The following is a 12988-nucleotide window of genomic DNA, read 5'->3' as shown; positions in this document are numbered from 1 at the left end:
GGAAGGAAGGAAGGAAGGAAGGAAGGAAGGAAGGAAGGAAGGAAAGAAGGTCTGTCTGCGTGTCTCAGAAACAGTCACTAACCTTGCAGCTGTCCTTACTTGTTTGGATATCACCACCACAGAGCATGTCGTCCTTAATGACCTGCTCCGGTGCTGACAAGAAGATGCCAATTGGGTGGAAGAGCTCTTCACAAGCCTGATTGTTAATGATGGGCACTTCAACTTCTTGGAGGGTAGAAGGGTAATTATCTGCAGAAGACAGGAATGGAAGATTGTAACAACCTGAAAAGTGACTGGGCCAACACTCAGTCAGGAGGTGAAATTTCCAATCATATTTGCTTATGGAAGGACCTTCTAGGATCACTAAATCTTTAAAAAAAAAAAAAAAGATAATTTTAAATTGTGCCAGAGTTTTAAATAAAGAATAATTCAGATACCTTCTGATGAAGTAACAAGGTACATATTTTAAATTACTCTAAAATATTTCCTTTCTCGTTCTCATCCTCCCTGATAAATTCCTGACATAGTTCTACTTCATTCTGGGAAAGATTTGACACAACATTTTACAAATAAATTAAATGAACAAACTAGAGTCTCTCAGGACTTTAAATCAGGCTTAATAATGTCTTTCAGAGAGAAAATTTTGTGTTTAAACTGTTAGTATCTGCTCTGCCAGCTATAGCCAGACTCTAAGCAAGATAGAGAGGAGTAAATAAACATTTAAATCTCAAAAACATTTTATATGAAGATTTGTAGGTAATATCATTAGGTTGATCTGATCTTGTTGAAAACTATTTGCTAAAGCCAGGTGTGGTGGCATTCACTTATAATCTCAGCGCTTGGGAGGCTGAGACAGGACTACGAATCAAGGCCAACTTCCAATACAGAACAAGTCTGAGACCAGCCTGAATACGTGAGACCCCATCTGTCTCAATTAGTCAATCAACCAACCTGCCTATTTCTCTTGTACTGTTTTTAATTTGTCCCCATCCAGTCACCCAACAAGAGGCTGGAACTGTCAACCACTTTGAGATATTGGGCAAGCAGACGGGCTGGATGGAGTAAAGGTAACCCGGGAGGACAGTCTCAGCAAGGTGGTGTCTGTGCTTCCATTGTAGTATTTGGGATGGATGATGATTCTGGACACGCAGTATTCCTCGCCTTTACTTAAGAAGTCAACATAAACAGATCCAAGCCCTACACTGTATAAAAACACATATGAGAACCTGAAATGAAGAGATAGAACAGAGTAAGGGTAGAGTGTGCATATGGCCTACAGCAAGATCAAAACAAACTCTGGAATGGAAGGTAGCCGACTGGGGAACAACCAGGACTCATTCATCTTGATCCAGGACTGGTTTGTGTCCTTTTCGTCTCCACTGTGCCCTTCCCTCCCCTCCCCCCTCTTCCTGTGGTCTCCTCTTATATGTTAGTGACCAGAGTTTGATCCTACATCGTCTCCCTGGTTCTCTCACAGACCTCTCTCATTCTCCATGATTTCATAATAAACTTTGAACTGCTAGGTAGTGTGGTAAGGTGTATAAAACAGATCACAAATTCTCAGCAGTCCTGCTCTCGGGTCACAGTATTGACAGGAATTTTCTTCTAGCTCTTTCATCCCTTAATAATTTCCCTGGTGCTTTTAAGAAACCCTATATATTGCTATTTCCTGAAATTTTCTTTTCTAATGTTTAGATCTTGAATTCCTGGTACAGAAGGTGAGCACTGAGCATCTTACACATCTCACTGTCTAGCCTCTATCCCTACTTCATTTTTCATATTGTCATAGCTTTCTGTTAGATCAGAATCTTACGTGTTTTCCCATGGCTATGTAAACTTCTTGCACTACAGGCCCTGTTGGATCTGATGATTGCATTGCTCATAAAATCTTTTGCTTTTCCCAGAGTTAAGGTCTCATCCTCTTTTCTTCATCTTCCATGTGCCCATCACTAATTCATCATTCTTTTCCCCAAGCTCTCTGCCAGAAATATAAACTTCTCAGTATGTCCAAGCCTGTCAGGGACTCTTACGCCTGTCTTCTTTGCTTCTTTTTCCTTCTGCCCTCTTGTTCTAGTCTATCTCCTGCACAGCTATTATCTTGGTACTTTGTATTTATGATTTGTTTGGGAAGTGGGAAGTCTTGTTTGTGTTATAACCCACCATTTTGCCTGGACCTACCATTTTGCCTGGTAAAGCATGTCACCAATGGTTTCCTGGGGAAATATGCATGAGAGGTAACATTTTGCTGCCTTGTGTATTTGTAAATGCCTATATCTATACCCCACATGAATTCATAGTTTGTATTTAGGTAGAATTCCAGGTTAGAAAGTTTCCCTTAGCATTTTGAAGCCATTACACTGTTTTCCTGAGCTTTCATTGGTATTTATGAAAAGTCCTGTTATTTTGACTTCTGTGCATCTCGGATTGTGTGCCTCAGGAGTTGGGGTGCCTCTGACTCAGGATGTCTTAAGGGCTCTCAGGGTGGGCTGGGAAAGTGTCTATTTCCAGACTCACTAATGTTGAATTGGCGTCTCCGTGAGGTCCAGGGCTACTTACCATGTGGCAAATGGCTCTGAGAACACTCAGATTTTGTGTGTGAACCCAAAAAGCTCAAGACAAACCCCCCTGACTAGCATTTAAGAAGTTGACAAAAAGGAAGAGAAGTGCCTGTCTCCATCACTTTCTCTACCTCCATGCCTCATTCCCTAGTTGCATTCACTCCAGGGTGATCTAGGCTTTCCTCCTGCCCCTCTTATCTTGTGCTTTCACTGGCCCATTGGTTCCTTCATGAAGCAATTCAAATATTTCCTGAGAAGCAGTCTGTGTGCCAGCTCCCAGCTAGAACTCACTTTCCTATGCAGTGTGCTGCTATAGTAGTCGCCAGTGAGGGAACCTCCACAGGTGTGGGTCTGGTCAAAGCGCAGGTTGACCTGCCATGCCCCAAAGTAGCATGCTGGCCACCCACCATGCGGCCCAAGTTTACAGGTCATCCACACACTAGAGAAAGAAGAGAAGGGGAACTGTGAAGATGGACTGGTTCTGTTCAACCTCTGGTCTCCATTTTATCATTTCCCCAAACTCCCATCCCATCTTGTCCTAGGATCTAAGCCCTCTGTAGATCCCATACTCAGCCCAATTCCAGTTTGAAACCTAGCAGGCCTGAGCTTGCTCGGAGACTACTCACCTGACTGCAGACTTTTCTCTTTGGAAAAAGAGCATGGGCAAGACCCTGCGGAAGGTATACCGTATCATTAATACGCAGTAACACCGCTTATAGCTAAAAGTATGTGGGTGCTAGGCTTTGAACCCAGGTCTTCTGCAAGAGCAGCCAGTGCTCGTAAGCTCTGAGCCAACCTCAAGCCCTGTTGTTATTTTCTTTAACTGAATTGGCATCTGACAACATTTATAGATCTTTCTTCTTTTCCACTTGCTACTGATAACATACCTTTCTTTTATTAATTTTTAAATTATTTTATTTAAAAATTTTATTGAATTTTTGTGTATTTCACACAGAATATCTTAACTTTATACTCCCTTCCCCACTGGCACCTGCCCATAGGCCCCCCCCAACACACACTGGAATTCATACATTCTGTCATTTGTGTTGAGGCCTATCATGTCAAGTTAGTGTTCCCAGACATCCCTCAGTGCAAGTTCATCCACTAAGGTCTAGTCAGCCTATCTAGAGTCCCTCCCTTTAAGAAGATCAGCTCTTCCTCACCCAGCAGTAATCAGCCGTCAATAATTCTTCAACTAAGATTGGGGCCTGTTGTTCATTTCCACAGTTCTATGCTGAGTTTTTTTGTCTGCTTGAGTTTGCATGGGTCTTGTGCATGCTGACACCATTGCTATAGGTTCGTATGAACCTGTGGGTCATGCCTCTCTCTGGCTCTTACAATCTTTTCACCCCCTCTTCAGCAATGGTCTCTGAGCCCTGAGTGGGTAGATTTTAATATAGGAGCCCTGTCTAAGGACCCGTACTTTGTAGACACTTATTCTCTGCACTTTGGCCATTTGTGACCTTTGTGTTCCTGGCCTTATGATGCATGAGGGCACTTCATTGATGAGAATTGAAAGATGTATCAGTGTTCTCTTTATCCCTTGTTCTATGTCCTGTGAGCATTGTATCATAGATGTGCCACTTAGGCTTCGGCAATTCACAGACAATCTCTGTGTATGACCAGTTGTGGAACTCTGTAATAATCTCTGTCTGTTGAAAAAGAAGGTTCTTTGGTGTTTGGTGACTGGGATACTTGTCTGTAAATTTAATGATCCATATTTTGCACATAGTAAGAAATTACATTTGTCTAAGGATGTAACAGCCTTGGGGTTTTCTCTAAGATCTATGACCCCTCCAGCCTTGGGGTTTTCTCTAAGATCTATGACCCCTCCAGCTTTGTTTACAGTACCACACATGTTTCCTCTCATTGAGTGGGCTTTAAGTCCAATTAGGTAGGTGTTGATTACCCCCAAGATAAAAGTGCCACTACTGCACCAGTGTTGTTTGCTGTGCTGGCCACTGATATGGTTATTTGGTCTTGAAGCTGGGGTTGGACCATCAACTGATGTTTTCCCTTGGCACCTCCACAGTGCTCTCCAAAGCTATGAGAGCTCGCCTTCAGGGGAAGTGGTTTGAGGTCAGTTGCAGTTCTGTTGCTCCAAATCCTTTGTCTAAAGTATGTTCTGTCTTCAGCAGTAGGGTCTTACCTTCAAGTTCTGGGAGGCCATCAAGGGCTGTGGCAATAGTCTGTATAATTTTTGGACTACCCTAGCCAACAACTCAAAGGATGGTGTCTCCTGTCTGGCACTGTTTCTTGTTACGTAACCTTCAGCTATACAGATGGACTCACGTAGAGATATTGTATGTGTAATTTTTTAGTAGGTTTTTGGACTAATGAGATTCCCTCTTTTTTTTTTTAATACTAGCTAGGCACCTCTCTCTCGTCTTTTTTTTTTTAATACTAGCTAGGCACTATCTCTCTCTCTCTCTCTCTCTCTCTCTCTCTCTCTCTCTCTCTCTCTGTCCAGCCCTCCCTCCCCACCCTCCCCATTTAAAGTATTCCCATTTTCCCCATTTCTCCCTTGATAATTCCTATCTGCTATAGTCCCACCTCTCTTGTGTGCCTTCTTTCCCTTTATCCACATACCCTTTTTTTAAATTAACTGTGGGCCAGAAAAATAAACTAGCTTACTATGCTGGAAATGCTTCAATTTTCCTTTGCTTGAGATCCAGTTTTCTGGGTCTGGGTTTTCTTAGGTAACTTACTTCTACGAAGTCTTCCCCAGCCTGCACACCCTCCAGAAGCTCTTTGCTTCTCCCGGACCCTCAGCCAGACCGTGAAGGAATCAGACTTCAGGGGAGCAGCTGCAGGACTCCTGCTAGGGCGCCCCCTGCTGTCTGCGGGGAGTCCAAGCTCTGGCGCTTCTTCCCAGGGGTAGAGGGATGGAAGGCGGAAAGGGGGTGGGTGGAGTAGCAAGCTGAGGATCCTGGGAAGGATCAGGGCCTTTCTGTAGCGAGGAGGCGGACTGTGGATAGCAATTATCAAAAACAAGAAATAGGAAAGCACAAGTTAATTCACTGTCTGGTTTGTTTTTCCTATTATAAACCAGGTTTCCTAGAAAATAAATTCCAAAACAGCGATCTGTGGGCAGGATGTTTATTGTAGAGTAGTCTCGAATCAACACCTGGGGGTGAGGGCCATGGAAGGGTCAGAAGGGAGAGCAAGACTGGATGGAGTGGACAAGAGGAACAAGGACACTGGGAGCAGTCCGAGGGCAGACTGGAGACCAGAACTTGGAGGAACTGCATTCATGTTCCCTTGAGAGCTTGTAGCCCCAGTTCAGAACATTCACTCCGATTCCTGGCCGTAAATATGGCTCAACCACATTCCATGGTGTTTCTTTCTATCCTGTAAACCGTCTAACAGCTTCTTTATATTTAATTCAAATTCCCAAAAGATCTTATTTGTAGAGATTATCTGTTATTACCAGGACATAGTTTCTTATGGCTGTAGATTAATTATTTTTGAGGTAGGTGCCCTTATATAGAAAGAGGGGATGGGGATATGACTGGGTGCTGAATAGCAGGGACTGTTGTGTCAAGAGTAGGTTTGCTATATGTCTGTACAGTTGCATGAAGATGCTTGCCTATTTATATATGTACATATTTCGGACAGAGTCCCAGGCTGGCCTGGAAAACATGGTCCTTCCTCTTAAGTGCTGGCATTTCAGGCCTACACCAACATGCCCAGCCCATTTCATTTAAATAGATTTTTAAAAGATTTTTAGAAGTGAACATTTGAAAAAAAAATTGAATGTCCATTTACTTGCTTACTAATTGCACCACTGAATTTTTATCAGATTTATGTTTTCAGATCCTCTTGGCTTCATTTGTATCTGTTAATTTTTAACCACCTTTGGGTATTTAAAAGAATTGATGTTATGCACAGACAATTTTTGAAATGTCATTTCACTGAAATGTAGTTTTAAAATGTCAGGAGGGCTGGGAATGTAGCTCTGTAGTAGAATGCTTGCCTAGTATATATACAGGACCCTGGGTTCCATCCTTAGCACTGCAAAGAAAACAAAAAGTCAGACATTTGAGATTTGCCTGTAAGTCATGCTTAGGTGATGGGTAGTTTATTTTGCAGTAACTCCTGGGCTCTGGACAGGTCTTTCTCTTGACTTGTCATGAGAATAAAGATTTGACCAGACACTATAAAGTCCCAGGATTATCCCAGGTTGTTAGACATTTGATGTCACTAGACAAAAGTGAAGTTCTAACTTCCTTTATGCTTTAGTTAGGTTTCGCAGAATTTCTTTATTTTGTTAAAATATTTTATTTAATTTTTTATTATTTTTATTGTATGTGTATGAGTATATTGCCTGCATGCATGTAAGTGCACCCGTGTCATGCAGTGCTCACGGAGGTGAGAAGAGGGCGTCAGAATCCCCCTAGAACTGGAGTTTCAGACAGTTGTTAACCACCATGTGGGTGCTGGGAACCAAACCCAGGTCCTCTACAAGAGCAGTCAGTGCCCTTCATCACTGAACCATCTCTCCAGCCCCTTGTTAAAATATTTTTATACAAATATATTTTGGGGACTGGAGAGATGGCTCAGCAGTTAAGAGCACTGGCTGCTCTTGTAGAGGACCTGGGTTTGGTTCCCCATACCTACATGGTGGCTAGCAATTCTCCGTAATTCCAATTCCAGGGAATCTGATGCCCTCTTCTGACCTCTGTGGGCATTGCATGACATGGGTGCACTTACACACATGCAGGCAATACACTCATATAGATAAAATAATAAATGAGCTGGGAATGGTGATGCATACCTTTAATCCCAACACTGGAGGCAGAGACAGGTGGATCTCTGTGAATTCAAGCCAGCCTGGTCTACATAGCAAGTTCCAGGCCAGCTGGGGCTACAGGGAGACCCTATCTCTAAAAGGCCAAAATAATAGTAATAGTAGTAATAATATTAATAATGAATAAAATATTTTTAAATAAAAAATATTTAGATACTGCTGCCTCTTAAATTTTGTTGAAAGTAAACTCCATTGGATGTAATGAAGGCATCAGTTCCTTACTCTGAAAATTAGGTTTAAAGAAAAAATTATCTTGCTTTTCTTGTACAAACACAAGTACATAGAAACAAATAGGCTTAGTTGATGAGGGATGAAGTCTGCCCAATAAATGTGTTTGGACTAGTAAAAAATTAGAAAATCACCACCTACAGCCTGTCATGAAATAATTGTCAAGAGTGATTATGAATGACTGACAGCCTTGGTTGAAAAGTGGATCCAGGACTTATGCTGTTACATTTGAACCCTCTAAGCAAGTGTGGCATTGTTCAAAGTGGGACAAGGCAGACATGTGCCTCTTGATGTCATGTAATATGAAACACACAGTTCCTCCTATGCAGTATTGTCAGAAAAAGTGAGACCTGATCTCTGAAGCTCCTTCCATTTGCCAAAAATACAGAGGATGAAAGAACCAGTTAAATTATAACACAACGAAGTAAATAGACAGAGTCAGAATGTGGGGCATTTTTATAAAGGAGCTAACCTAGTTTCTGTAATAAATCAACCCTGTGAAGGTATAAAGGAAGCCAGACTGCCCTAGGCTATAGGAAACTTAAAGAGACATAAGTGTGCATTATCCCTGTTTGGATCCTGATTTAACAGACCAACTCTAAAAAGTCCTTCTACAGGGAAAGAAATTTGCTAATAAACCGCATATTGGATGGAATGATATTGATCTTGGTAGGTGTGACAGTGACATTGAGTTATGTAAAGACATATTTTTAAAGAGAGATTTGAGAACGCAAGATTCCTTTGTAAATCGAAGCGAAATTCTTTTTGTCATTTTGGAGAAAGCTTTGCTGAGGCATCTTGACCTTAAAAAGCAAGTCACCTTTCTTCTTTGGCTTTATTTTCCTATTGTACCATTAACAAAATCAACTGATATCCCAAAGATTCTCTATAAATGTAACACTGAATCGTGCGTTGCTTGTTCATCACCATATTCTTCATTGCCTTCATTCTTCCTCTAGAAATATTTTATTAATTTCAGTTCAGCAATCAAAAAACATGCTAAGCCTGTCATTTCACTACTCCTTTGCGTTTTCTAAGATAAGAAAGCTCCAAGGAATTGGAAACGGGAGTGGACCCTTTGGGAAATGAGAGTGAACCCTTGTGCCCACCTCAGAGGCAGCTCCGAGAGCATGCTGCCTGTCATCATGTTCTGTCTCGTGTCGGATTCTCTGTCCCCAGACCTTATCATTAAGGCTCCTTCTTCTACTCATACAAAGGATTTCTTGCTCTTGGTTTAAATAGCTGAATTTCCATAAAGTATAGCTCTCGTTTTGTTCATAAAACTCAAGTTGAAGCTGGGCGTGGTGCACACCTTTAATCCCAGCACAAGGGAGGCAGATAATTAGGCGGATCTCTATGAGTTCCAGGACAGCCGGAGCTACAGGAAGACCCTATCTCTAAAAAACAAAACAAAAACAAAGCAAAACAAAAAACTGAGGTTGAGGCCTGGCACATGCCTGTAATCCCAGGACTTGGAAGGTGGAAACAGGAAGATCAGGAGTTCAGAGTCATCTTCAGCTATATAGGGAGTTATGGATTGCGTTCCTTATGGATTATATGAGACCCCATCTCAAAAAATCAGACAACTAGCCAAGAACACACAAACCAAAACCCAAGAGACCAAGACTGGATACTTTGCATTTGCAAGCTACTATACCAGATACTGTTGGGAGTTTAAGAAGATGCCAAGGACATTTGTTTCTTTTCCCAAGCTGTTCTTGCCTGTGCACAAGGAAAACTAAAGCAGTGTATGGTCCAAACAACCGCAAGTGGAGACTGGACTGCAATAAGAGGTGCAAATAAATAACTAGCACCAAAGAGTAGATATATTTTTCTATAATGGAGGAATCTTTAGTAGAGCTTTCCAGCAATGAATGAAAGAAATTTATTACGATGGAAGAGCCACATTTTTGGAGTCAGGTAGTCCGGGATAAATCTTTTAATGTTAGCTGTGTGATGTTGGGGAGAGTATTTAACCTCCCCAAGACTCAGTTATTTGATGGTGGTGTTTTCATTTGTAGAAGTGGGACAAATAAAAATATTATTTAACTGTTAAGATTAAACAAAATAATAATGAAAATGAGCAGTGTAATATCGAATAACAAGGAATCATAAGGTAAATATGTTTGTGCCCTGGTTAAGAGTTGAGATAAAGATGTCATGTCCCCTAGAAAATCCACTTTAAGCAGGCCCCACAGACAACATGACTTGGCTCAACTCATCTCAGCCTTGGCCCTGGACCCTTTGTCTCTTTAGCTTCTGGAATTCAGGGCTTGTCAGAGCACCCACAATAGAGTCAATTCATGGCATTTTAGGAGTTGTCTGTAGAAACTAGAATCACTATTTGCAAGGAAGGCTGTACATTTCCATTACTTAGAATTTTGATTTTTCTCCCTGATTATGAATAGGGGAGCCACATGAGGTGGTAGGGGTAGTTTGAAGAGACCTCAGAGAACAAGTGGAGGGGACTAATCAACACATGCAGGTGATGTGCTGGGATGAAATACTCTTACAGAATATCCTTACCACAAAAATTGCAAAAAAGGAGCATATCTGAATAGAACATGTTTTTTGGGGTTTTTAAATTTTGTGTGTATGCGTGTAATTGCCTGCATGTAGGTAAGTGTACCCGTGTCATGCGAGAACGTGGTTTTCTAAGAAAATGCAAAGCTTCTGTTTATCAGACTTAGGATCTGCCTCCCTCAGCAGCCCAAGGCCTCATAAACACATGTAGTGAGCTGACTGACTTCTTAGATTCCAGGCTAACCACCTGCTGTTTTTCTTTGGTCAGTGTGGAGTACTGTTTCCAAGTGATCTCATTCCTAGTATGCCACCTTGAAATTATTCTCAAGTTTAGTTTATTCCTACAAAATACAAGGAGTGTATTTACAGATATCTTATGGTTTTCTTTTAGAGCTAACTATAACTGTCGCATTCCATCTCACCCGTTAGGCATATACTTTATTTAAGTTTTGGTTTTAGAAGATTGTAGAATTGGGGGTTGTAGTTTAGTGGTGTAACAGTTGCCTAGCATTCATGAAGCCCTGAGTTTCATTCCTAGCAACACATAAACACACACACACACACACACACACACACACACACACACACACGAGAGAGAGAGAGAGAGAGAGAGAGAGAGAGAGAGAGAGAGAGAGAGAGAGAGAGAGGAGAGAGAGAAATAGGGTAGAATAGAAGAGGAGAGGAATCCAGGGGCTGGGTAATAATGACAGTTTCTTGTGTTTCTGACAGTTACCAGCTATTTTTCCAGTGCCACTATATTAAGAGATGTCAGCATCATCTGCCATGTGCTTTAAACAGCAAACTTCTGTCTTAAGTTAGGAATTGTATCCAATCATTTGTAAAGTGCCTTCCAATTATTTCATGATTCTATAACAACCTTTTATCTCCTTGTGTTTTTGGTGCTAGTGTCTAGATGCATCATCACTTCTTTCACATTCTTCTACTTTTTCTATTTAACTAGCATCTCACATGCTAGAGTTTATCTGTTCTTGTGCTGAAGCATTTTCCAATGTCAAGTATGCCTTGCTTATAATTCTGCAGTACCATCATTAAAAAAATTCTTCCCAGATCTTTTGTTTTTTATTTTTTTGTTTTGGTTGTTGTATTTTTGAGGCAGAGTCTCTCTTGTAGAGACCCTGCTCCTAGAACTCACTGTGTAAGTCAGGCTGCCCCAATCTCACAGAGATCCTCCTGCCTCCCCTGCTGTGATTAAAGACATGAGCCACCACACCCGACTTTCACCCAGATCTTACTGACAGACAGACACGAAGTCTCTTTGAGAATAAGTTGTAATCGTTCTTTGAATCTTAATTATAGTTTGTATAATTTTTACATTTGGAAATCAACTTTTTTCAGACTTCTTCCCACTTTCTTCATATGTCCAGAAAGCTTTTTAATGGCCTAGATTTAATTGACTTGTCATTATGTAATTACTTTCTTCTGTGGTTATTAATGAAAGCTATCATGTTCAAATAGTGATTTTATTGGTATTTAATGGAATTTCGGATGTTCGCTTTGCTGTTATTTGTTCTAGCTGTTGTTAGAACTCCTTCCAATTATTTTTGACTCTTCTTTGTCATGCTATAGAACATTGTTATTTTAATATTATATGGGGAAAAAGAGCAGACGCAGCCCTGGCCAGGATCATCTCTCCTGCTCTTTAGCAGTCTTCTTTGTATGCCAGAGGCCTAGGAAAACCATAAGACAGGCTTGCATTTGTTATATGAAACGTTTCTAGACTTCTCTCTGGACACAGGATATGCCCAGGATTGGCTACATCTTTGGTGAAGACGTTCCTCAACCCCACACTTAGGAGCTCGGCTGTGCAGTGCTTTCAGTGGATGGAGCTAATGGAAGCCTCTAGGACTTCCCACCTACACACCTCTGTTTAATCCCTGAGCACTAAACACAGCCTCTGTTTCTGAGCCCTCACTCCAATGCTTCCTTCAGTCTCTACATGAGGAAGGCAGTGTCTTTAAGAGTGCCCTGCTGACCTTGGCTTCCTGAGAGTCACACCTTGTTGACTCACTAGTAGAGAATTGTGGGATACAGCAGAAGTAATGAGCTGTCTTGTTTGAAATTAAGTTACAAAAAGACCCAAGTGCTTACTTTGTCTTTTTGGTCTTGGGCCATTCACCCTTGGAAAGACCACTCAGTCTTGGGAAGCCATTTGCTCTAAAAGAGCCCTGCAGAGAGATCCTGGTGGGTGGGAGAGTGAGCAAACAGCTTAGAAGTGAGCCCTGTGAGGCCTGCCCACAGGTAGAGGAAGGAGCTCCGAGAGAAATGTACAATGTGACTGAAAAAGTAGCAGTTGACCCTGAGCCACAACTACCCAGCTCAGCTCTCCTAGGTCACAGATCCACAGGAAGGAGCTAAGGTTTGTTATTTTAGTGACCAAGTTTTGGAATAATTTGTTAGGCAGCAATAAATGAGTAATGCAACCCTGGGTGGGCTCCTCCTGCCTGACCTTCTTCACCAGAAAACTTTTGGTCTTCCCCGTTCCTCTCTTTTCCTCAGAATGCAGTCTAAGTCCTAAGTTGGGTTGTTTTCATGTTGGAATCAGCCAAGGGCAGGCTAACCTCTGGATCCCAACTTCTTTGCCTACTGAATGTGGAGAGTGTTTGGGCGGGATGATTGGATTCCTTTCAGCCTTAAAGTTCCATGCTTCTGAGTTTCTTTCAAACCCTCTCTGGTTTCATTCAAAGAATGACCATAAGAACTCACTGTTAGAATGAACCATTTCCGTTAACAGATAATTAGAAAACGTCATGGGCTACAGTATGTTTTGGTACATTTATATATTGTATGGCGATCAGCTCAAGATATTTGGAATACCCTTCATCCCAAGTATTCACTCTGGCAATTGGGC

The 12988-nt window shown here is 41.6% G+C and overlaps 2 protein-coding genes across 5 annotated transcripts in view; one reads left to right on the top strand and one right to left on the bottom strand.

The window, feature by feature from the left end:
• Sh3d19 (SH3 domain containing 19) overlaps window positions 1–12988 on the top strand; it is a 197262-nt gene that overhangs the window by 34898 nt on the left and 149376 nt on the right. The window lies entirely within an intron of this gene.
• Window positions 1–12988, bottom strand: part of Prss48 (serine protease 48) — a 70397-nt gene that overhangs the window by 9637 nt on the left and 47772 nt on the right. Inside the window, 8 exon segments of the mRNA XM_008854335.1 lie at window positions 83–249; window positions 971–1060; window positions 1063–1226; window positions 2850–2870; window positions 2872–2938; window positions 2941–2997; window positions 3185–3229; window positions 5267–5526. Coding sequence (XP_008852557.1) covers window positions 83–249; window positions 971–1060; window positions 1063–1226; window positions 2850–2870; window positions 2872–2938; window positions 2941–2997; window positions 3185–3229; window positions 5267–5526 — 871 coding nt within the window.

Source organism: Nannospalax galili, unplaced genomic scaffold, assembly GCF_000622305.1.
Source record: "Nannospalax galili isolate Female #2095 unplaced genomic scaffold, S.galili_v1.0 scaffold305, whole genome shotgun sequence".
Taxonomy (NCBI): domain Eukaryota; kingdom Metazoa; phylum Chordata; class Mammalia; order Rodentia; family Spalacidae; genus Nannospalax; species Nannospalax galili.
This window is presented reverse-complemented; position numbering and strand designations above follow the sequence as displayed.